General features: G+C 47.6%; 1 protein-coding gene across 1 annotated transcript; it reads left to right on the top strand.

Moving 5' to 3' along the window:
- The first annotated feature begins 11,071 nt into the window (after positions 1-11,071).
- On the top strand, positions 11,072-25,574 carry LOC135786276 (uncharacterized). The gene is made up of 23 exons (XM_065295920.2): positions 11,072-20,768; positions 20,960-21,023; positions 21,113-21,267; positions 21,381-21,502; positions 21,593-21,654; positions 21,792-21,892; positions 22,009-22,072; positions 22,162-22,316; positions 22,430-22,551; positions 22,639-22,700; positions 22,846-22,946; positions 23,061-23,124; positions 23,214-23,368; positions 23,483-23,604; positions 23,688-23,749; positions 23,928-24,028; positions 24,144-24,207; positions 24,297-24,451; positions 24,565-24,686; positions 24,769-24,830; positions 25,011-25,111; positions 25,228-25,291; positions 25,382-25,574. Exons 1-23 carry the CDS (start codon positions 11,072-11,074, stop codon positions 25,572-25,574), a joined length of 11,970 nt encoding a protein of 3,989 aa, XP_065151992.1.
- Positions 25,575-26,626: the final 1,052 nt, after the last annotated feature.

The following is a 26,626-nucleotide window of genomic DNA, read 5'->3' as shown; positions in this document are numbered from 1 at the left end:
GACCACAACTGTTTCTCCAACAACGACAACTGTTGCTCCAACAACCACAACTGCTGCTCCAACAACCACCACAGTTGCTCCAACCACCACCACAGTTGCTCCAACCACCACCACAGTTGCTCAAACAACCACAACTGTTACTCCAACAACTACAACTGTTGCTCCAACGACCACAACTGTTGCTCCAACAACCACAACTGCTGCTCCAACGATCACAACTGTTGCACCAACGACCACAACTGTTGCTCCAACGACCACAACTGTTGCTCTAACGACCACTACTGTTGCTCCAACGACCACAACTGTTGCTCCAACAACTACAACTGCTGCTCCAACGACCACAAACGTTGCTCCAACAACCACCACGGCTGCTCCAACCACCACCACAGTTGTTCCAACGACCACAACTGTTGCTCCAACGACCACAACTGTTGCTCCAACAACCACAACTGCTGCTCCAACGACCACAACAGTTGCCCCAACCACCACAGTTGCTCCAACAACAACCACTGTTGCTCCATCAACCACCACGGTTGCTCCAACCACCACCACAGTTGCTCCAACGACTACAACTGTTGCTCCAACGAGCACAACTGTTGCTCTTACGACCACTACTATTGCTCCAACGACCACAACTGTTGCACCAACAACCACAACTGTTGAACCAACGACCACCACAGTTGCTCCAACGACCACAACTGTTGCTCCAACAACCACAACTGCTGCTCCAACGACTACAACAGTTGCCCCAACCACAACTGTTGCTCCAACGACCACAACTGTTTCTCCAACAACGACAACTGTTGCTCCAACAACCACAACTGCTGCTCCAACAACCACCACAGTTGCTCCAACCACCACCACAGTTGCTCCAACCACCACCACAGTTGCTCAAACAACCACAACTGTTGCTCCAACAACCACAACTGCTGCTCCAACGACCACAACAGTTGCCCCAACCACCACAGTTGCTCCAACAACAACCATTGTTGCTCCATCAACCACCACGGTTGCTCCAACCACCACCACAGTTGCTCCAACGACTACAACTGTTGCTCCAACGACTACAACTGTTGCTCCAACGACCACAACTGTTGCACCAACAACCACAACTGTTGAACCAACGACCACCACAGTTGCTCCAACGACCACAACTGTTGCTCCAACAACCACAACTGCTGCTCCAACGACTACAACAGTTGCCCCAACCACAACTGTTGCTCCAACGACCACAACTGTTTCTCCAACAACGACAACTGTTGCTCCAACAACCACAACTGCTGCTCCAACAACCACCACAGTTGCTCCAACCACCACCACAGTTGCTCCAACCACCACCACAGTTGCTCAAACAACCACAACTGTTGCTCCAACAACTACAACTGTTGCTCCAACGACCACAACTGTTGCTCCAACAACCACAACTGCTGCTCCAACGACCACAACTGTTGCACCAACGACCACAACTGTTGCTCCAACGACCACAACTGTTGCTCTAATGACCACTACTGTTGCTCCAACGACCACAACTGTTGCTCCAACAACTACAACTGCTGCTCCAACGACCACAAACGTTGCTCCAACAACCACCACGGCTGCTCCAACCACCACCACAGTTGTTCCAATGACCACAACTGTTGCTCCAACGACCACAACTGTTGCTCCAACAACAACCACTGTTGCTCCATCAACCACCACGGTTGCTCCAACCACCACCACAGTTGCTCCAACGACTACAACTGTTGCTCCAACGAGCACATCTGTTGCTCTAACGACCACTACTATTGCTCCAACGACCACAACTGTTGCACCAACAACCACAACTGTTGAACCAACGACCACCACAGTTGCTCCAACGACCACAACTGTTGCTCCAACAACCACAACTGCTGCTCCAACGACTACAACAGTTGCCCCAACCACAGCTGTTGCTCCAACGACCACAACTGTTTCTCCAACAACGACAACTGTTGCTCCAACAACCACAACTGCTGCTCCAACAACCACCACAGTTGCTCCAACCACCACCACAGTTGCTCCAACCACCACCACAGTTGCTCAAACAACCACAACTGTTGCTCCAACAACTACAACTGTTGCTCCAACGACCACAACTGTTGCTCCAACGACCACAACTGCTGCTCCAACGACCACAACTGTTGCACCAACGACCACAACTGTTGCTCCAACGACCACAACTGTTGCTCTAACGACCACTACTGTTGCTCCAACGACCACAACTGTTGCTCAAACAGCTCCAACTGCTGCTCCAACGACCACAACCGTTGCTCCAACGACCACCACGGCTGCTCCAACCACCACCACAGTTGTTCCAACGACCACAACTGTTGCTCCAACGACCACAACTGTTGCTCCAACAACCACAACTGCTGCTCCAACGACCACAACAGTTGCCCCAACCACCACAGTTGCTCCAACAACAACCACTGTTGCTCCATCAACCACAACTGCTGCTCCAACGACCACAACAGTTGCCCCAACCACCACAGTTGCTCCAACAACGACAACTGTTGCTCCAACAACCACCACGGTTGCTCCAACAACCACCACGGTTGCTCCAAGCACCACCACAGTTGCTCCAACGACCACAACTGTTGCTCCAACAACCACAACTGCTGCCCCAACGACTACAACAGTTGCCCCAACCACAACTACTGCTCCAACGACCACAACTGTTGCACAAACGACCACAACTGTTGTACCAACGACCACAACTGTAGCACCAATGACCACAACAGTTCCTCCAACAACCACAACTGTTGCTCCAACGACCACAACAGTTGCCCCAACCACCACAGTTGCTCCAACGACGACAACTGTTGCTCCAACAACCACCACGGCTGCTCCAACAACCACCACGGCTGCTCCAACCACTACCACAGTTGTTCCAACGACCACAACTGTTGCTCCAACGACCACAACTGTTGCTCCAACAACCACAACTGCTGCTCCAACGACCACAACAGTTGCCCCAACCACCACAGTTGCTCCAACAACGACAACTGTTGCTCCAACAACCACCACCGTTGCTCCAAGCACTACCATAGTTGCTCCAACGACTACAACTGTTGCTCCAACAACCACAACTGTTGCACCAACGACCACAACTGTTGCACCAACGACCACCACAGTTGCTCCAACGACCACAACTGTTGCTCCAACGACCACAAATGTTGCTCCAACGACCACAACTGTTGCTCTAACGACCACTACTGTTGCTCCAACGACCACAACTGTTGCACCAACGACCACAACTGTTGCTCCAACGACCAGAACTGTTGCTCTAACGACCACTACTGTTGCTCCAACGACCACTACTGTTGCTCCAACGACCACAACTGTTGCTCCAACGACCACAACTGTAGCACCAATGACCACAACAGTTCCTTCAACAACCACAGTTGCTCCAACGACGACAACTGTTGCTCATACAACAACCACGGTTGCACCAACCACCACCACAGTTGTTCCAACGACCACAACTGTAGCTCCAACAACCACAACTGCTTATCCAACGACCACAACAGTTGCCCCAACCACCACAGTTGCTCCAACAACGACAACTGTTGTTCCAACAACCACCACGGTTGCTCCAACCACCACCACAGTTGCTCCAACGACCACAACTGTTGCTCCAACGATCACAACTGTTGCTCCAACAACGACAACTGTTGCTCCAACAACCACAACTGCTGCTCAAACCACCACCACAGTTGTTCCAACCACTACCACAGTTGCTCCAACCACCACCACTGTTGCTCCAACCACCACCACAGTTGCTCAAACAACCACAACTGTTGCTACAACAACTACAACTGCTGCTCCAACGACCACAAACGTTGCTCCAACAACCACAACTGTTGCTACAACAACTACAACTGCTGCTCCAACGACCACAACCGTTGCTCCAACAACCACCAAGGCTGCTCCAACCACCACCACAGTTGTTCCAACGACCACAACTGTTACTCCAACGACCACAACTGTTGCTCCAACAACCACAACTGCTGCTCCAACGACCACAACAGTTGCCCCAACCACCACAGTTGCTCCAACAACAACCACTGTTGCTCCAACAACCACCACGATTGCTCCAACCACCCCCACAGTTGCTCCATCGACCACAACTGTTGCTCCAACCACCACCAAAGTTGCTCCAACGACCACAACTGTTGCTCCAACAACGACAACTGTTTCTCCAACAACCACAACTGCTGCTCCAACCACCACCACAGTTGCTCCAACCACCACCACAGTTGCTTCAACCACCACCACAGTTGCTCAAACAACCACAACAGTTGTTCCAACAACTACAACTGCTGCTCCAACGACCACAACCGTTGCTCCAACAACCACCACGGCTGCTCCAACCACCACCACAGTTGTTCCAACGACCACAACTGTTACTCCAACGACCACAACTCTTGCTCCAACAACCACAACTGCTGCTCCAACGACCACAACAGTTGCCCCAACCACCACAGTTGCTCCAACAACAACCACTGTTGCTCCAACAACCACCACGGTTGCTCCAACAACCACCACGGTTGCTCCAACCACCACCACAGTTGCTCCAACGACCACAACTGTTGCTCCAACCACCACCAAAGTTGCTCCAACGACCACAACTGTTGCTCCAACAACGACAACTGTTTCTCCAACAACCACAACTGCTGCTCCAACCACCACCACAGTTGCTCCAACCACCACCACAGTTGCTTCAACCACCACCACAGTTGCTCAAACAACCACAACAGTTGTTCCAACAACTACAACTGCTGCTCCAACGACCACAACCGTTGCTCCAACAACCACCAAGGCTGCTCAAACCATCACCACAGTTGTTCCAACGACCACAACTGTTGCTCCAACGACCACAACTGTTGCTCCAACAACCACAACTGCTGCTCCAACGACCACAACAGTTGCCCCAACCACCACAGTTGCTCCAACAACGACCACTGTTGCTCCAACAACCGCCATGGTGGCTCCAACCACCACCACAGTTGCTCCAACAACTACAACTGTTGCTCCAACGACCACAACTGTTGCTCTAACGACCACTACTGTTGCTCCAACGACCACAACTGTTGCACCAACGACCACAACTGTTGCACCAACGACCACCACAGTTGCTCCAACGACCACAACTGTTGCTCCAACAACCACAACTGCTGCTCCAACGACTTCAACAGTTGCCCCAACCACAACTGTTGCTCCAACGACCACAACTGTTGCACAAACGACCACAACTGTTGCACCAACGACCACCACAGTTGCTCCAACGACCACAACTGTTGCTCCAACAACCACAACTGCTGCTCCACCGACTACAACAGTTGCTCCAACCACCACCAAAGTTGCTCCAACGACCACAACTGTTGCTCCAACAACGACAACTGTTTCTCCAACAACCACAACTGCTGCTCCAACCACCACCACAGTTGCTCCCACCACCACCACATTTGCTTCAACCACCACCACAGTTGCTCAAACAACCACAACAGTTGTTCCAACAACTACAACTGCTGCTCCAACGATCACAACCGTTGCTCCAACAACCACCAAGGCTGCTCAAACCATCACCACAGTTGTTCCAACGACCACAACTGTTGCTCCAACGACCACAACTGTTGTTCCAACAACCACAACTGCTGCTCCAACGACCACAACAGTTGCCCCAACCACCACAGTTGCTCCAACAACGACCACTGTTGCTCCAACAACCACCATGGTGGCTCCAACCACCACCACAGTTGCTCCAACAACTACAACTGTTGCTCCAACGACCACAACTGTAGCACCAATGACCACAACAGTTCCTCCAACAACCACAAATGTTGCTCCAACGACCACAACAGTTGCCCCAACCACCACAGTTGCTCCAACGACGACAACTGTTGCTCCAACAACCACCACGGCTGCTCCAACCACCACCACAGTTGTTCCAACGACCACAACTGTTGCTCCAACGACCACAACTGTTGCTCCAACAACCACAACTGCTGCTCCAACGACCACAACAGTTGCCCCAACCACCACAGTTGCTCCAACAACGACAACTGTTGCTCCAACAACCACCACGGTTGCTCCAAGCACCACCACAGTTGCTCCAACGACTACAACTGTTGCTCCAACAACCACAACTGTTGCACCAACGACCACAACTGTTGCACCAACGACCACCACAGATGCTCCAACGACCACAACTGTTGCTCCAACAACCACAACTGCTGCTCCAACGACCACAACAGTTGCCCCAACCACCACAGTTGCTCCAACAACGACAACTGTTGCTCCAACAACCACCACGGTTGCTCCAAGCACCACCACAGTTGCTCCAACGACTACAACTGTTGCTCCAACAACCACAACTGTTGCACCAACGACCACAACTGTTGCACCAACGACCACCACAGATGCTCCAACGACCACAACTGTTGCTCCAACGACCACAACTGTAGCACCAATGACCACAACAGTTCCTCCAACAACCACAACTGTTGCTCCAACGACCACAACAGTTGCCCCAACCACCACAGTTGCTCCAACGACGACAACTGTTGCTCCAACAACCACCACGGCTGCTCCAACCACCACCACAGTTGTTCCAACGACCACAACTGTTGCTCCAACAACCACAACTGCTGCTCCAACGACCACAACAGTTGCCACAATCACCACAGTTGCTCCAACAACGACAACTGTTGCTCCAACAACCACCACGGTTGCTCCAACAACCACCACGGTTGCTCCAACAACCACCACGGTTGCTCCAAGCACCACCACGGTTGCTCCAACGACCACAACTGTTGCTCCAACAATGACAACTGTTGCTCCAACAACCACAACTGCTGCTCCAACCACCACCACAGTTGCTCCAACCACCACCACAGTTGCACCAACCACCACCACAGTTGCTCCAACCACCACCACAGTTACTCAAAAAACCACAACTGTTGCTCCAACAACTACAACTGCTGCTCCAACGACCACAACCGTTGCTCCAACAACCACCACGGCTGCTCCAACCACCACCACAATTGTTCCAACGACCACAACTGTTTCTCCAACGACCACAACTGTTGCTCCAACAACCACAACTGCTGCTCCAACGACCACAACAGTTGCCCTAACCACCACGGTTGCTCCAACAACCACCACGGTTGCTCCAAGCACCACCACGGTTGCTCCAACGACCACAACTGTTGCTCCAACAATGACAACTGTTGCTCCAACAACCACAACTGCTGCTCCAACCACCACCACAGTTGCTCCAACCACCACCACAGTTGCACCAACCACCACCACAGTTGCTCCAACCACCACCACAGTTACTCAAAAAACCACAACTGTTGCTCCAACAACTACAACTGCTGCTCCAACGACCACAACCGTTGCTCCAACAACCACCACGGCTGCTCCAACCACCACCACAATTGTTCCAACGACCACAACTGTTTCTCCAACGACCACAACTGTTGCTCCAACAACCACAACTGCTGCTCCAACGACCACAACAGTTGCCCTAACCACCACAGTTGCTCCGACAACGACCACTGTTGCTCCAACAACTACCACGGTTGCTCCAACCACCACCACAGTTGCTCCAACGACTACAACTGTTTTTCCAACGACCACAACTGTTGCTCTAACGACCACTACTGTTGCTCCAACGACCACAACTGTTGCACCAACGACCACAACTGTTGCACCAACGACCACAACTGTTGCACCAACGACCACCACAGTTGCTCCAATGACCACAACTGTTGCTCCAACAACCACAACTGCTGCTCCAACGACTACAACAGTTGCTCCAACGACCACAACTGTTGCACCAACGACCACAACTGTTGCACCAACGACCACCACAGTTGCTCCAACGACCACCACAGTTGCTCCAACGACCACAACTGTTGCTCCATCAACCACAACTGCTGCTCCAACGACTACAACAGTTGCCCCAACCACCACAGTTGCTCTCACAACCACAACTGTTGCTCCAACGACCACAACTGTAGCACCAATGACCACAACAGTTCCTCTAACAACCACAACTGTTGCTCCAACGACCACAACAGTTGCCCCAACCACCACAGTTGATCCAACGACGACAACTGTTGCTCCAACAACCACCACGGCTGCTCCAACCACCACCACAGTTGTTCTAACGACCACAACTGTTGCTCCAACGACCACAACTGTTGCTCCAATGACCACAACTGTTCCTCTAACGACCACTACTGTTGCTCCAACGACCACAACTGTTGCACCAACGACCACAACTGTTGCACCAACGACCACAACAGTTGCCCCAACCACCACAGTTGCTCCAACAACGACCACTGTTGCTCCAACAACCACCACAATTGCTCCAACCACCACCACAGTTGCTCCAACGACTACAACTGTTTTTCCAACGACCACAACTGTTGCTCTAACGACCACTACTGTTGCTCCAACGACCACAACTGTTGCACCAACGACCACAACTGTTGCACCAACGACCACAACTGTTGCACCAACGACTACCACAGTTGCTCCAATGACCACAACTGTTGCTCCAACAACCACAACTGCTGCTCCAACGACTACAACAGTTGCTCCAACGACCACAACTGTTGCACCAACGACCACAACTGTTGCACCAACGACCACCACAGTTGCTCCAACGACCACCACAGTTGCTCCAACGACCACAACTGTTGCTCCATCAACCACAACTGCTGCTCCAACGACTACAACAGTTGCCCCAACCACCACAGTTGCTCTCACAACCACAACTGTTGCTCCAACGACCACAACTGTAGCACCAATGACCACAACAGTTCCTCTAACAACCACAACTGTTGCTCCAACGACCACAACAGTTGCCCCAACCACCACAGTTGCTCCAACGACGACAACTGTTGCTCCAACAACCACCACGGCTGCTCCAACCACCACCACAGTTGTTCTAACGACCACAACTGTTGCTCCAACGACCACAACTGTAGCACCAATGACCACAACAGTTGCTCCAACAACCACAACTGCTGCTCCAACGACCACAACAGTTGCCCCAACCACCACAGTTGCTCCAACCACCATCACAGTTGCTCCAACGACCACAACTGTTGCTCTTACAAGGACAACTGTTGCCCCAACAACCACAACTGCTGCTCCAACCACCGCCACAGTTGTTTCAACCACCACCACAGTTGCTCCAACCACCACCACAGTTGCTCAAACAACCACAACTGCTGCTCCAACGACCACAACCGTTGCTCCAACAACCACCACGGTTGCTCCAACCACCACCACAGTTGTTCCAACCACCAAAATTGCTCCAACAACGACCACTGTTGCTCCAACAACCACCATGGTTGCTCCAACCACCACCACAGTTGCTCTAACCACCACCACAGTTGCTCCAACCACCACCAATGTTGCTCAAGCAAACACAACTGTTGCTCCAACGACCACAACTGTTGCTCTAACAACCACTACTGTTGCTCCAACAACCACCACAGTTGCTCCAACGACCACCACAGTTGCTCCAACGACCCCCACAGTTGCTCCAACGACCACCACAGTTGCTCCAACGACCACCACAGTTGCTCCAACGACCACAACTGTTGCTCCAACGACCACAACTGTTGCTCCAACAACCACAGTTGCTCAAACGACAAAAATTGTAGCTACTAAGACCACAACAGTTGCTCCTACCACCACCACAGTTGCTCCAACCACCACCACAGTTGCTCCAACCACCACCACAGTTGCTCCAACCACCACCAATGTTGCTCAAGCAACCACAACTGTTGCTCCAACAACCACGACTGCTGCTCCAACGACCACAACCGTTGCCCCAACCACCACAGTTGCTCCAACAACCACAACTGCTGCTCCAACCACCACCACAGTTGCTCCAACCACCACCACTGTTGCTCAAGCAACCACAACTGTTGCTCCAACAACCACAACTGCTGCTCCAACAACCACAACCGTTGCCCCAACCACCGCAGTTGCTCCAACAACCACAACTGCTGCTCCAACGACCACAACAGTTGCCCCAACCACCACAGTTGCTCCAACGACCACAACTGCTGCTCCAACCACCACAACAGTTGCCCCAACCACAACTGTTGCTCCAACGACCACAACTGCTGCTCCAACCACCACCACAGTTGCTCCAACCACCACCACTATTGCTCAAACAACCACAACTGTTGCTCCAACAGCCACAACTGCTGCTCCAACGACCACAACCGTTGCCCCAACCACCACAGTTGCTCCAACAACCACAACTGCTGCTCCAACGATCACAACAGTTGCCCCAACCACAACTGTTGCTCCAACGACCACAACTGTTGCTCCAACAACCACTACTGTTACACCAACGACCACCACAGTTGCTGCAACGACCTCAACTGTTTTACCAACGACCACCACAGGTGCCCCAACCACCACAGTTGCTCCAACGACAACAAATGTTGCTCCAACAACCACTACGGTTGCTCCGACCACCACCACAGTTGTTCCAACGACCACAGTTGTTGCTCCAACAACCACAACCACAACTGCTGCTCCAACGACCACAACAGTTGCCCCAACAACCACATTTGCTCCAACAACGACAACTGTTGCTCCAACAACCACCACGGTTGCTCCAACCACCACCACAGTTGCTCCAACCACCACCACAGTTGCTCCAACCACCACCACAGTTGCTCCAACCACCACCACTGTTGCTCAAGCAACCACTACTGTTGCTCCAACAACCACAACTGCTGCTCTAACGACCACAACCGTTGCCCCAACCACCACAGTTGCTCCAACAACCACAACTGCTGCTCCAACCACCACCACAGTTGCTCCAACCACCACCACTGTTGCTCAAGCAACCACAACTGTTGCTCCAACAACCACAACTGCTGCTCCAACGACCACAACAGTTGCCCCAACCACCACAGTTGCTCCAACGACCACAACTGCTGCTCCAACCACCACCACAGTTGCTCCAACCACCATCACTGTTGCTCAAACAACCACAACTGTTGCTCCAATGACCACAACTGTTGCCCCAACCACCACAGTTCCTCCAACAACCAAAACTGCTGCTCCAACCACCACAACAGTTGCCCCAATCACAACTGTTGCTCCAACGACCAAAACTGCTGCTCCAACCACCACCACAGTTGCTCCAACCACCACCCCTATTGCTCAAACAACCACAACTGTTGCTCCAACAGCCACAACTGCTGCTCCAACAACCACAACCGTTGCCCCAACCACCACAGTTGCTTCAACAACCACAACTGCTGCTCCAACAACCACAACAGTTGCCCCAACCACAACTGTTGCTCCAACGACCACAACTGTTGCTCCAACAACCACAACTGTTACACCAACGACCACCACAGTTGCTGCAACGACCTCAACTGTTTCACCAACGACCACCACAGGTGCCCCAACCACCACAGTTGCTCCAACGACAATAAATGTTGCTCCAACAACCACTACGGTTGCTCCGACCACCACCACAGTTGTTCCAACGACCACAGTTGTTGCTCCAACAACCACAACCACAACTGCTGCTCCAACGACCACAACAGTTGCCCCAACAACCACAGTTGCTCCAACAACCACCACGGTTGCTCCAACCACCACCACAGTTGCTCCAACGACCACAACTGTTGCCCCAACCACCAAAGTTGCTCCAACAATGACCACTGTTGCTCCAACAACCACCACGGTTGCTCCAAACACCACCACATTTGCTCCAACAACAACAACTGTTGCTCCAACGACCACAACTGAAGCACCAACGACCACCAAAGTTCCTCCAACATCTACAACTGTTGCTCCAACCACCACCACAGTTGCTCCAACCACCACAACAGTTGGTCAAAAAACCACAACTGTTGCTCCAACAACCACAACTGCTGTTCCAACGACTACAACAGTTGCCCCAACCACCACAGTTGCTCTAACAATCACAACTGTTGCTTCAACGGCCACAATTATAGCACCAACGACCACAACAGTTCCTCCAACAACCACAACTTTTGCTTCAATGACCACAACCGTTGCTACAACAACCACAACTGTTGCTCCAACAACCACAACTGTTGCTCCAACCACCACCACAGTTGCTCCAACAATGACAACTGTTGCTCCAATATCCACAACTGCTGCCCCAACCACCACCACAGTTGCTCCAACCACCACCACAGTTGCTCCAACCACCACCACTGTTGCTCAAGTAACCACAACTGTTGCTCCAACAACCACAACTGCTGCTCTAACGACCACAACCGTTGCCCCAACCACCACAGTTGCTCCAACAACCACAACTGCTGCTCCAACCACCACCACAGTTGCTCCAACCACCACCACAGTTGCTCCAACCACCACCACTGTTGCTCAAGCAACCACAACTGTTTCTCCAACAACCACAACTGCTGCTCCAACGACCACAACCGTTGCCCCAACCACCAAAGTTGCTCCAACAACCACAACTGCTGCTCCAACGACCACAACAGTTGCCCCAACCACCACAGTTGCTCCAACGACCACAACTGCTGCTCCAACCACCACCACAGTTGCTCCAACCACCATCACTGTTGCTCAAACAACCACAACTGTTGCTCCAATGACCACAACTGTTGGCCCAACCACCACAGTTCCTCCAACAACCAAAACTGCTGCTCCAACCACCACAACAGTTGCCCCAATCACAACTGTTGCTCCAACGACCAAAACTGCTGCTCCAACCACCACCACAGTTGCTCCAACCACCACCCCTATTGCTCAAACAACCACAACTGTTGCTCCAACAGCCACAACTGCTGTTCCAACAACCACAACCGTTGCCCCAACCACCACAGTTGCTTCAACAACCACAACTGCTGCTCCAACAACCACAACAGTTGCCCCAACCACAACTGTTGCTCCAACAACCACAACTGTTGCTCCAACAATCACAACTGTTACACCAACGACCACCACAGTTGCTGCAACGACCTCAACTGTTTCACCAACGACCACCACAGGTGCCCCAACCACCACAGTTGCTCCAACGACAATAAATGTTGCTCCAACAACCACTACGGTTGCTCCGACCACCACCACAGTTGTTCCAACGACCACAGTTGTTGCTCCAACAACCACAACCACAACTGCTGCTCCAACGACCACAACAGTTGCCCCAACAACCACAGTTGCTCCAACAACGACAACTGTTGCTCCAACAACCACCACGGTTGCTCCAACCACCACCACAGTTGCTCCAACGACCACAACTGTTGCCCCAACCACCAAAGTTGCTTCAACAATGAACACTGTTGCTCCAACAACCACCACGGTTGCTCCAAACACCACCACATTTGCTCCAACGACAACAACTGTTGCTCCAACGACCACAACTGAAGCACCAACGACTACCAAAGTTCCTCCAACATCTACAACTGTTGCTCCAACCACCACCACAGTTGCTCCAACCACCACAACAGTTGGTCAAAAAACCACAACTGTTGCTCCAACAACCACAACTGCTGTTCCAACGACTACAACAGTTGCCCCAACCACCACAGTTGCTCTAACAACCACAACTGTTGCTTCAACGGCCACAACTATAGCACCAACGACCACAACAGTTCCTCCAACAACCACAACTTTTGCTTCAATGACCACAACCGTTGCTCCAACAACCACAACTGTTGCTCCAACAACCACAACTGTTGCTCCAACCACCACCACAGTTGCTCCAACAATGACAACTGTTGCTCCAACATCCACAACTGCTGCCCCAACCACCACCACAGTTGCTCCAACCACCACCACAGTTGCTCCAACCACCACCACAGTTGCTCCAACAACCACAACCGTTGCCCCAACCACCACAGTTGCTACAACAACCACAACTTCTGCTCCAACGACCACAACTGTTGCTCAAACAACCACAACTGCTGCTCCAACCACCACAACAGTTTCCACAACCAACACAGTTGCTCCAACAACCACAACAGTTGCTCCAACCACCACCACAGTTGCTCCAACCACCACCACAGTTGCTCAAACATCCACAACTGTTGCTCCAACAACCACAAGTGCTGCGCCAACGACTACAACAGTTGCCCCAACCACCACAGTTGCTCTAACAACCAAAACTGTTGCTCCAACGACTACAACTGTAGCACCAAAGACCACTGTTGCTCCAACGACAACAACTGTTGCTGCAACAACCACCACAGTTGCTCCATCCACCACCACAGTTGCTTCAACAAGCACAACTACTGCTCCAACGACCACAACCGGTGCCCCAACCACCACAGGTGCTCCAACAGCCACAACTGCTGCTCCAACGACCACAACAGTTGCCCCAACCACCACAGTTGCTCCAACAACGACAACTGTTGCTCCAATTATGACTACGGTTGCTCCAACCACCACCACAGTTGCTCCAACGACCACAGCTCTTGCTCCAATGACCACAACTGTTGCTCCAACAACCACAACTGTTACACCAACGACCACCACAGTTGCTCCAACGACCACCACAGTTGCTCCAACAACCAAAACTGCTGCTCCAACGACCACAACAGTTGCACCAACCACCACAGTTGCTCCAACAACGACAACTGTTGCTCCATCAACCACCACTGTTGCTCCAACCACCACCACAGTTATTCCAACAACCACAACTGTCGCTCCAACGACCACAACTGTTGCTCCAACAACCACAACTGCTGCTCCATCGACCACAACAGTTGCCCCAACCACCACAGTTGCTCCAAAAACAACAACTGTTGCTCCAACGACTACAACTATAGCACCAACGACCACAACAGTTCCTCCAACAACCACAACTGTTGCTCCAACGACCACAACTGTTGCTGCAACGACCACAACCGTTGCTCCAACCACCACAGTTGCTCCAACAACAACAACTGTTGCTCCAATGACCACAACTATAGCACGAACGACCACAACAGTTCCTCAAACAACCACCACATTTGCTCAAACAACCACAACTGCTGCTCCAACGACCACCACGGTTGCTCCAACCACCACCACAGTTGTTCCAACCACCACCACAGTTGCTCCAACAACCACAACTGTTGCTCCAACAACCACAACAGTTGCTAAAGCCACCACCACATTTGCTCAAACAACCACAGCTGTTACACCAACGACCACCACAGTTGCTCCAACAACCAAAACTGCTGCTCCAACGACTACAACAGTTGCCCCAACCACTACTGTTGCTCCAACGACGACAACTGTTGCTCTACCAACCACCACTGTTGCTCCAACCACCACCACCGTTATACCAACAACCACAACTGTCGCTCCAACGACCACAACTGTTGCTCCAACAACCACAACTGCTGCTCTATCGACCACAACAGTTGCCCCAACCACCACAGTTGCTCCAACAACAACAACTGTTGCTCCAACGACCACAACTATAGCAACAACGACCACAACAGTTCCTCCAACAACCACAACTGTTGCTCCAACGACCACAACCGTTGCTCCAACCACCACAGTTGCTCCAACAACCACAACTGCTGCTTTTACGACCACAACAGTTGCCCCAACAACCACAGTTGCTCCAACGACAACAACTGTTACTCCAACAACCACAACCATTGCTCCTTCCACCACCACAGTTGCTCCAACGACCACAACTGTTGCTCCAACAACCACAACTGTTACACCAACGACCACCACAGTTGTTCCAACGACCACAACTGTTGTTCCAACAACCACAACTGTTGCTTCAACGACTACAACAGTTGCCCCAACCACCACAGTTGCTCTAACGTCCACAACTGTTGCTCCAACGACCACAACTGTAGCACCAATGACCACAACAGTTCCTTCAACAACCAGGACAACTGTTACTCCAACAACCACAACAGTTGCTCCAACCACAACCAAAGTTGCTCCAACGACAACAAAAGTTGATCAAACAACCACAACTGTTGCTCCAACATCCACAACTGCTGCTCCAACGATCACAACAGTTGCCTTTACGACCACAGTTGCTCCAACGATGACAACTGTTGCTCCAACAACCACAACTGCTGCTCTAACCACCACAACAGTTGCAAAAACAACCACAACTGTTGTTCCAACAACCACCACAGTTGCTCCAACGACAACAACAGTTCCTCCAACAACCACAACAGTTTCTCAAACAACAACAAATGTTGGTCCAACAACCACAACAGTTCCTCCAACAACTACCACAGTTGCTCCTACTACCACAACAGTTCCTCCAACTACCACAACAGTTCCTCCAACCACCGCAACAGTTGCTAAAACAACCACAACGGTTGGTCCAACGACCACAACTGTTGCTCCAACGACCACAACTGCTACTCAAACGACCACAACTGTTGCTCCAACCACCACAACAGTTGCTCCAACGACCACAACAGTTCATTCTACAACTACCACAGTTGCTCCATCGACCCCAACAGTTCCTCCAACAAACACAACAATAGCTCAAAAAACCACAAATGTTGGTCCAAAGACCACAGCTGCTGCTCAAATGACCACAACTGTTGGTCCAATGGCCACAACTGTTGCTCCAACAACCACAACTGTTGCTCCAATGACCACAACTGTTGTTCCAACAACCACCACAGTTGCTCCAACGACAAAAACTGTTGCTTCAACTACCACTACAGTGCCTCCAAAAACCACAACAGTTGCTTCAACGACAACAACTGTTATTTCAACTACCACTACAGTTCCTCCAACAACCACAACATTTGCTCAAACAACCACAACTGTTGCTCAAACGACCACCACAATTGCTCCAATGACCACAACTGTTGCTCCAACAACCAGAACTGCTGCTCCAACGAGCCCAACTGCTGCTCCAACAACCACAACTGTTGCTCCAACAACCAAAACTGTTGCTCCAACAACAACAACTCTTACTCCAACTACCTCATCAGTTCCTCCAACAACCACAACAGTTGCGCAAATAACCACAACTGTTATTCCAAAAACCACAGCTGCTGCTCCAACAACCACAACTGTTGCTCCAACAATCAAAACTGTTGGTCCAACGACCAAAACTGTTCCTCCAACTACTACCACAGTTTCTCCAACAAAAACAACTCTTACTCCAACGACCACAACAGTTCCTTCAACAACTACCACAGTTGCTCCAACTACCACAACTGTAACTCCAACAACCACAACAGTTGCTCAAACAACCACAACTGTTGGTCCCAGTACCACAACTGTTGGTCCAACTACCACAACTGTTGCTCCAACAACCACAACTACTGCTCAAACAACAACAACTGTTGGTCCAACTACCACAACTGTTGCTCCAACAACCACAACTCCTGCTCAAACAACAACAACTGTTGCTGCCACCACCACAACAGTTTCTCCAACTACCACAACGGTTGCTCCAAACACCACAACAGTTGGTCCAATGACCACAACAGTTGTTCCAACAACCATCACAGTTGCTCCAACGACCACAACAGTAGCCCCAATGACCACAACAGTTCCTTCAACAACTACCATAGTTGCTCCAACTACCACAACTGCAACTCCAACAATCACAACAGTTGCTCAAATAACCACAACTGTTGGTCCAAAAACCACAGCAGTTACTCAAACAACCACAACTGTTGGTCCAACAACCACAACTGTTGCTCCAAGTACCACAACTGTTGCTCCAAGTACCACAACTGTTGCTCCAACAACAACAACTGTTGCTGCCATCACCACAACAGTTGCTCCAACTACCACAACGGTTGCTCCAAGCACCACCACAGTTGGTCCAATGACCACAACTGTTGCTCCAACGACCACAACTGCAACTCCAACAACCACAACAGTTGCTCAAACAACCACAACTGTTGCTCAAACGACCACCACAATTGCTCCAATGACCACAACTGTTGCTCCAACAACCAGAACTGCTGCTCCAACGAGCCCAACTGCTGCTCCAACAACCACAACTGTTGCTCCAACAACCAAAACTGTTGCTCCAACCACCACAACTATTCCTTCAACAACTAAAACAGTTGCTCCAACAACAACAACTCTTACTCCAACTACCTCATCAGTTCCTCCAACAACCAAAACAGTTGCGCAAATAACCACAACTGTTAGTCCAAAAACCACAGCTGCTGTTCCAACGACCAAAACTGTTGCCCCAACAATCAAAACTGTTGGTCCAACGACCACAACTATTCCTCCAACTACTACCACAGTTTCTCCAACAAAAACAACTCTTACTCCAACGACCACAACAGTTCCTTCAACAACTACCACAGTTGCTCCAACTACCACAACTGTAACTCCAACAACCACAACAATTGCTCAAACAACAACAACTATTGGTCCAACAACCACAACTACTTCTCAAACAACAACAACTGTTGCTGCCACCACCACAACAGTTTCTCCAACTACCACAACGGTTGCTCCAAGCACCACAACAGTAGCCCCAATGACCACAACAGTTCCTTCAACAACTACCATAGTTGCTCCAACTACCACAACTGCAACTCCAACAATCACAAAGGTTGCTCAAACAACCACAACTGTTGCTCCAACTACCACAACTGTTGCTCCAACGACCACAACTGCTGCTCAAAAAACCACAACTGCTGGTCCAAAAACCACAGCTGTTGCTCAAACGACCACCACTGTTACTCCAACAACCACAACAGTTCCTTCAAAAACTACCACAGTTGCTCCAACTACCACAACTGTAACTCCAACAACCACAACAGTTGCTCAAACAACCACAACTGTTGCTCCAACTATCAGAACTGTTGCTCCAACGACCAGAACTGCTGCTCCAACAAGCCCAACTGCTGCTCCAACGACCACAACTATTCATCCAAAAACTAAAACAGTTGCTCCAACAACAATTCTTACTCCAACTACCACAACATTTCCTTCAACAACCACAACAGTTGCTCAAATAACCACAACTGTTGGTCCAAAAACCACAACTGTTGCTCCAACTACCACAACTGTTGCTCCAACAACAACAACTGTTGCTGCCATCACCACAACAGTTACTCCAACTACCACAACGGTTTCTCCAAGCACCACCACAGTTGGTCCAATGACCACAACAGTTGTTCCAACAACCATCACAGTTGCTCCAACGACCACAACTGCAACTCTAACAACCACAACAGTTGCTCAAACAACCGCAACTGTTGCTCCAACTACCACAACTGTTGCTCCAACGACTACTAATGCTGCTCAAATAACCACAACTGTTGCTCCAAAAACCACAGCTGCTGCTCAAACGACCACCACTGTTGCTCCAACACCCACAACTGTTGCTCCAACGACCCGAACTGCTGCCCCAACAACCACAACAGTTGCTCAAACAACCACAACAGTTCCTTCAAAAACTACCACAGTTGCTCCAACTACCACAACTGTAACTCCAACAACCACAACAGTTGCTCAAACAACCACAACTGTTGCTCCAACTATCACAAATGTTGCTCCAACGACCAGAACTGCTGCTCCAACGAGCCCAACTGCTGCTCCAACGACCACAACTGTTGCTCCAACAACCAAAACTGTTGCTCCAACGACAACAACTATTCCTCCAACAACTAATACAGTTGCTCCAACTACCACAACTGTTACTCCAACAACCACAAGTGTTGCTCAAACAACCACAACTGTTGGTCCAACTACCACAACTTTTCCTCCAACAACCAAGACTACTGCTCAAACAACAACAACTGTTGCTGCCAACACCACAACAGTTGCTCCAACTACCACAACAGTTGCTTCAACAACCACCACAGTTGCTCAAATAACAACAACTCTTGGTCCAAAGACCACAACTGTTGCTCCAACTACCACAACAGTTCCTCCAAAAACCGCAACAGTGGCTCAAATAACCACAACTGTTGGTCCAAAGACCACAGCTGCTGCTCAAATGACCACAACTGCTGCTCAAATGACCACAACTGTTGCTCCAAACACTATAACTGTTGCTCCAACGACCAAAACAGTTCTTCTAACAACTACCACAATTGCTCCAACTACCACAGCTGTTGCTCAAACGACCATCACTGCTGCTCCAACAACCACAACAGTTCCTTCAACAACTACCACAGTTGCTCCAACTACCACAACAGTTCCTCCAACGACCACAACAGTTGCTCAAACAACCACAACTGTTGGTCCAACGACCACAATTGTTGCTCCAACGACCACAACAGTTGGTCCAAAAAGCACACTAGTTGCTCCAACCAGCACAACAGTTCCTTCAACAACCAGAAGTATTGCTCAAAGAACCACAATTGTTTTTCCAACAAGCACATCTGTTGCTCCAACGACCACAACTGTTGCTCCAACAACAACAACTGTTGCAACAACCACAATAGTTGCTCCAACCAGCACAACAGTTGCACCAACCAGCACAACAGTTGCTCCAACCAGCCCAACAGTTGCTTCAACAAATAAAACTGTAGCTCCAACGACCACAACAGTTCCTCTAACAACTAGAGTTGTTCCATTGACCACAATTGTGGCTCCAATTACCACCATTAATGCTCAAACAACCACAACTGTTGCTCAAACAACCAAAACTAATGCTCCAACAACCACAACTGATGCCCCAACAATCACAACCAATGCTCCAGCAACAACTACAACAGTTGCTTTAACAAAAACAACACTAACTCCAAAAATCACAACTTCTGATCTGGCAAGCACAACTGTCTCTGCAACAGGTACACCCTTTTGCAAACATCATCATATCTCACTTTATCAACTAAAACAAAGACATACACAACTCTTGCTTTTTTAAATGAGATTCGTAAACTGATGGGTAAAAAATTCTAAAGTTTGTAACTTGCTGAAACCTACAATATTTTTTTCAATTACATAAATTCAGTTTTAATGTTTTCATCTGGCTTTGCAGGACTGAGTACTACAACAACTCCATTGACAACAAATAGCTTCTCTGTGACATCAATCCAGCCAATGTAAGTGTTTCAGAAATTGATCAGTTGTGGAGTCTTCATTTAAATCTAAAGCCCTGAACTGTATTAAAAGTAAGTTGTGCCATTTGTAGACCTGGTTCAGCAGAGGTGACAAGCAAACTGGTGTTCAACTCCTCATCTCCAGTCCCCAGTGAAGCTTTGGTGCTCAGTGCTATCAACATTCTTCTTGAATCCAGAGTTTCACAACTGAAAGAAACAGTCAAGCTGATGAATGTCAGCTATGAGAGTAAGTGTTGTCATTTTTAGGTGAAAAACTATCTTCATATAGTATAAATGTTTCAACCAGCGATAAATTACAAGTTTTGGGGAAATGTAAATTGAATTTATCTTTCCAAACAGAAATCTCAGACACCTCATATGCAGTCTTCTTTACATTTACCTTGAGTAACATCAGCATGCCAGAAGACCCAGAGTTTAGAAACAACACTTACAAGCAAGTTCAGGACATGATCAATGATGCGGTAAGCATTCAGAAAAATGTCAGGTAAAGAGTTTGGTTGCAGTGCAAATCTTCTCCTGAGTTTGATGGATGATTTGTTTTTCCCCTGCAGCTGAACACCCTTCTCAATGATCCAAGCAGTGTGAAGTTTGAACCCAACTCCTCCAACTTCACGTAAGATTTAAACTGACTTCTGTCTCTGAAGGATATGCAATATGCCTTTTTATGATTTATGACTGCTCCTCTTCAAAAACTGTTAAATTCTCATAAACTGAAGCTCATATCAACAGTCTTTGCTGCTCTTCTTATAGGAGCACACCAGACCAAATACATGGCAAAATGGATTACATCTTTCAAGAGGGAAATAAGATACAACCTGTCAGCTTCCTAAATGAGCTCAATAAACTGATGGGTATGTTCATATTGACAATCTTAAGCCATTCTAAAGTGAACTTTGAAAATTGCTGCAACATACAGTGGTTTTGATTAAATTGATTTCAGTTTTAATGTTTTCATCTGGCTTTGCAGGAGTGAGTTCTACAATGTCTCCACTTACAACAAGTAGCTTCCCTGTGACGTCCTTCCAGCAAATGTAAATGTTACAGAAATTGATCAGTTATGCAGTCTTCATTTAAATCTAAATTCCTGAACTTTATTAAAAGTAAATTATGCCATTTGTAGATTTGGTTCAGCAGAGGTGACAAGCAAACTGGTGTTCAACTCCTCATCTCCAGTCCCCAGTGAAACTTTGGTGCTCAGTGCTATCAACATTCTCCTGGAATCCAGAGTTTCACAACTGAAAGAAACAGTCAAGCTGATGAATGTCAGCTATGAAAGTAAGTGTTGTCATTTTCAGGTGAAAAACTATCTTCATACAGTCTAAACGTTTCAACCAGCGATAAATTACAAGCTTTGGGGAAATGTAAATTGAATATATCTTTCCAAACAGAAATCTCGGACACCTTCTATGCAGTCTTCTTTACATTTACCTTGAGTAACATCAGCATGCCAGAAGACTCAGAGCTTAAAAACAACACTTACAAGCAAGTTCAGGACATGATCAATGATGCGGTAAGCATTCATAAAAATATCAGGTAAAGAGTTTGGTTGCAGTGCAAATCTTCTCCTAAGTTTGATGGATGTTTTTTTCCCCTGCAGCTGAACACCCTTCTCAATGATCCAAGCAGTGTGAAGTTTGAACCCAACTCTTCCAACTTCATGTAAGAATTAATCTGACTTCTGTCTCTGAAAGATACTATATGACATTTTAAGATTTATGACATTATTAAACTGCTGCTCTTCAAAAACTGTTAAATACTCATAAACTGAAGCTCATATCAACAGTCTTTGCTGCTCTTCTTTCAGAAGCACATCAGACCAAATCCATGGCAATATGGATTATACCTTCCAAGATGGAGCTGAGATACAACCTGTCAGTTATCTAAATGAGCTTCGTAAACTGATGGGTATGTTCATTGACAATCCTAAGCCATTCTAAAGTGTACTTTGATTATTGCTGAAACATTCAGTAATTTTGATTAAATTGATTTCAGTTTTAATGTTTCCATCTGGCTTTGCAGGTGTAAGTTCTACAATGTCTCCACTTACAACAAGTAGCTTCCCTGTGACGTCCTTCCAGCAAATGTAAGTGTTACAGGAATTGATCAGTTATGCAGTCTTCATTTAAATCTAAAATCCTGAACTGTATTAAAAGTAAAATATGCCATTTGTAGATCTGGTTCAGCAGAGGTGACAAGCAAACTGGTGTTCAACTCCTCATCTTCAGTCCCCAGTGAAGCTTTGGTGCTCAGTGCTATCAACATTCTCCTGGAATCCAGAGTTTCACAACTGAAAGAAACAGTCAAGCTGATGAATGTCAGCTATGAAAGTAAGTGTTGTCATTTTTAGGTGAAAAACTAACTTCATACAGTATAAACGTTTCAACCAGCAATGAATTACAAGCTTTGGGGGAAATGTAAATTGAATATATCTTTCCAAACAGAAATCTCAGACACCTCCTATGCAGTCTTCTTTACATTTACCTTGAGTAACATAAGCATGCCAGAAGACCCAGAGCTTAAAAACAACACTTTCAAGCAAGTGCAGGACATGATCAACAATGTGGTAAGCATTCAGGAGTGAAAAGGTTTGGTTGCAGTGCAAATCTTCTCCAGATTTTGATGGATGGTTTGTTATTTTCTCTGCAGCTGAACACTCTTCTGAATGATCCAAGCAGTAAGAAGTTTGAACCCAGCTCATCCAACTTCACGTAAGATTTAAACTGACTTCTGTCTCTGAAAGATACTCATGCTTATGGTCTTATTAAATGCATTCCGACATTTTGGGATATTGAATCAACTCTTAATTTTCTTGCAAAATAGTCCATAATACTGTTTAACACACTTTATCTGAAGCTCAAGTCAAGTGTATTTATGCTTTTCCTTCAGGAGCACATCAGACCAAATCCATGGCAATATGGATTATACCTTCCAAGATGGAGCTGAGATACAACCTGTCAGTTTCCTAAATGAGCTTCGTAAACTGATGGGTATGTTCATATTGACAATCTTAAACCATTCTAAATTGAAGTTTGTAACTTGCTGAAACCTACAATATTTTTAATTAAATAAATTCAGCTTTAATGTTTTCATCTGGCTTTGCAGGACTGAGTACTACAACAACTCCATTGACAACAAATAACTTCTCTGTGACATCATTCCAGCCAATGTAAGTATTCCAGAAATTGATCAGTTGTGGAGTCTTCATTTAAATCTAAAGCCCTGAACTGTATTAAAAGTAAGTTGTGCCATTTTTAGACCTGGTTCAGCAGAGGTGACAAGCAAACTGGTGTTCAACTCCTCATCTCCAGTCCCCGGTGAAGCTTTGGTGCTCAGTGCTATCAACATTCTCCTAGAATCCAGAGTTTCACAACTGAAAGAAACAGTCAAGCTGGTCAATGTCAGCTATGAAAGTAAGTGTTGTCATTTTCAAGTGAAACACTGTCTGTAAACAGTTTGAATGTTTCAACCAGCGATAGATGGCAAGCTTTGGTGAAATGTAAATTGAATTTATCTTTCCAAACAGAAGTCTCAGACACCTCATATGCAGTCTTCTTCACATTTGCCTTGAGTAAAATCAGCATGCCAGAAGACCCAGAGTTTAGAAACAACACTTACCAGCAAGTACAGGACATGATTAATGAGGCGGTAAGCATTCAGCAGTGAAAAGGTTTAGGTGCAGTGCAAATCTTTTGTAGAGTTTGATTGAATGTTTGTAATTGCTCTGCAGCTAAACACTCTTCTGAATGATCCAAGCAGTAAGAAGTTAGAACCCAGCTCATCCAACTTCACGTAAGATTTAAACTGACTTCTGTCTCTGAAAGATACTCATGCTTATGATCTTATTAAATGCATTCCGACATTTTGGGATATTGAATCAACTCTTGATTTTTTTGCATAAATAGTCCATAATACTGTTTAACACACTTTATCTGAAGCTCAAGTCAAGTGTATTTTATGCTTTTCCTTCAGGAGCACATTAGACCAAATTCATGGCAATATGGATTATACCTTCCAAGATGGAGCTGAGATACAACCTGTCAGTTTCCTAAATGAGCTTCGTAAACTGATGGGTATGTTCATATTGACAATCTTAAACCATTCTAAATTGAAGGTTGTAACTTGCTGAAACCTACAATATTTTTAATTAAATGAAATTCAGTTTTAATGTTGTCATCTGGCTTTGCAGGACTGAGTACTACAACAACTCCATTGACAACAAGTAGCTTCTCTGTGACATCATTCCAGCCAATGTAAGGGTTTCAGAAATTGATCAGTTGTGGAGTCTTCATTTAAAATCTAAAGCCCTGAACTGTATTAAAAGTAAGTTGTACCATTTTTAGACCTGGTTCAGCAGAGGTGACAAGCAAACTGGTGTTCAACTCCTCATCTCCAGTCCCCGGTGAAGCTTTGGTGCTCAGTGCTATCAACATTCTCCTGGAATCCAGAGTTTCACAACTGAAAGAAACAGTCAAGCTGATGAATGTCAGCTATGAAAGTAAGTGTTGTCATTTTCAGGTGAAACACTGTCTGTAAACAGTTTGAATGTTTCAACCAGCGATAGATGGCAAGCTTTGGTGAAATGTAAATTGAATTTATCTTTCCAAACAGAAATCTCAGACACCTCCTATGCAGTCTTCTTTACATTTACCTTGAGTAACATAAGCATGCCAGAAGACCCAGAGCTTAAAAACAACACTTTCAAGCAAGTGCAGGACATGATCAACAATGTGGTAAGCATTCAGGAGTGAAAAGGTTTGGTTGCAGTGCAAATCTTCTCCAGATTTTGATGGATGGTTTGTTATTTTCTCTGCAGCTGAACACTCTTCTGAATGATCCAAGCAGTAAGAAGTTTGAACCCAGCTCATCCAACTTCACGTAAGATTTAAACTGACTTCTGTCTCTGAAAGATACTCATGCTTATGGTCTTATTAAATGCATTCCGACATTTTGGGATATTGAATCAACTCTTAATTTTCTTGCAAAATAGTCCATAATACTGTTTAACACACTTTATCTGAAGCTCAAGTCAAGTGTATTTTATGCTTTTCCTTCAGGAGCACATCAGACCAAATCCATGGCAATATGGATTATACCTTCCAAGATGGAGCTGAGATACAACCTGTCAGTTTCCAAAATGAGCTTCGTAAACTGATGGGTATGTTCATATTGACAATCTTAAACCATTCTAAATTGAAGTTTGTAACTTGCTGAAACCTACAATATTTTTAATTAAATAAATTCAGCTTTAATGTTTTCATCTGGCTTTGCAGGACTGAGTACTACAACAACTCCATTGACAACAAATAACTTCTCTGTGACATCATTCCAGCCAATGTAAGTATTCCAGAAATTGATCAGTTGTGGAGTCTTCATTTAAATCTAAAGCCCTGAACTGTATTAAAAGTAAGTTGTGCCATTTTTAGACCTGGTTCAGCAGAGGTGACAAGCAAACTGGTGTTCAACTCCTCATCTCCAGTCCCCGGTGAAGCTTTGGTGCTCAGTGCTATCAACATTCTCCTAGAATCCAGAGTTTCACAACTGAAAGAAACAGTCAAGCTGGTCAATGTCAGCTATGAAAGTAAGTG

This window comes from Paramisgurnus dabryanus, chromosome 4 (assembly GCF_030506205.2).
Source record: "Paramisgurnus dabryanus chromosome 4, PD_genome_1.1, whole genome shotgun sequence".
In the NCBI taxonomy this organism is placed as follows: domain Eukaryota; kingdom Metazoa; phylum Chordata; class Actinopteri; order Cypriniformes; family Cobitidae; genus Paramisgurnus; species Paramisgurnus dabryanus.
Note: the sequence above shows the minus strand (reverse complement) of the source record. Positions and strands in the feature narration are given on the sequence as shown.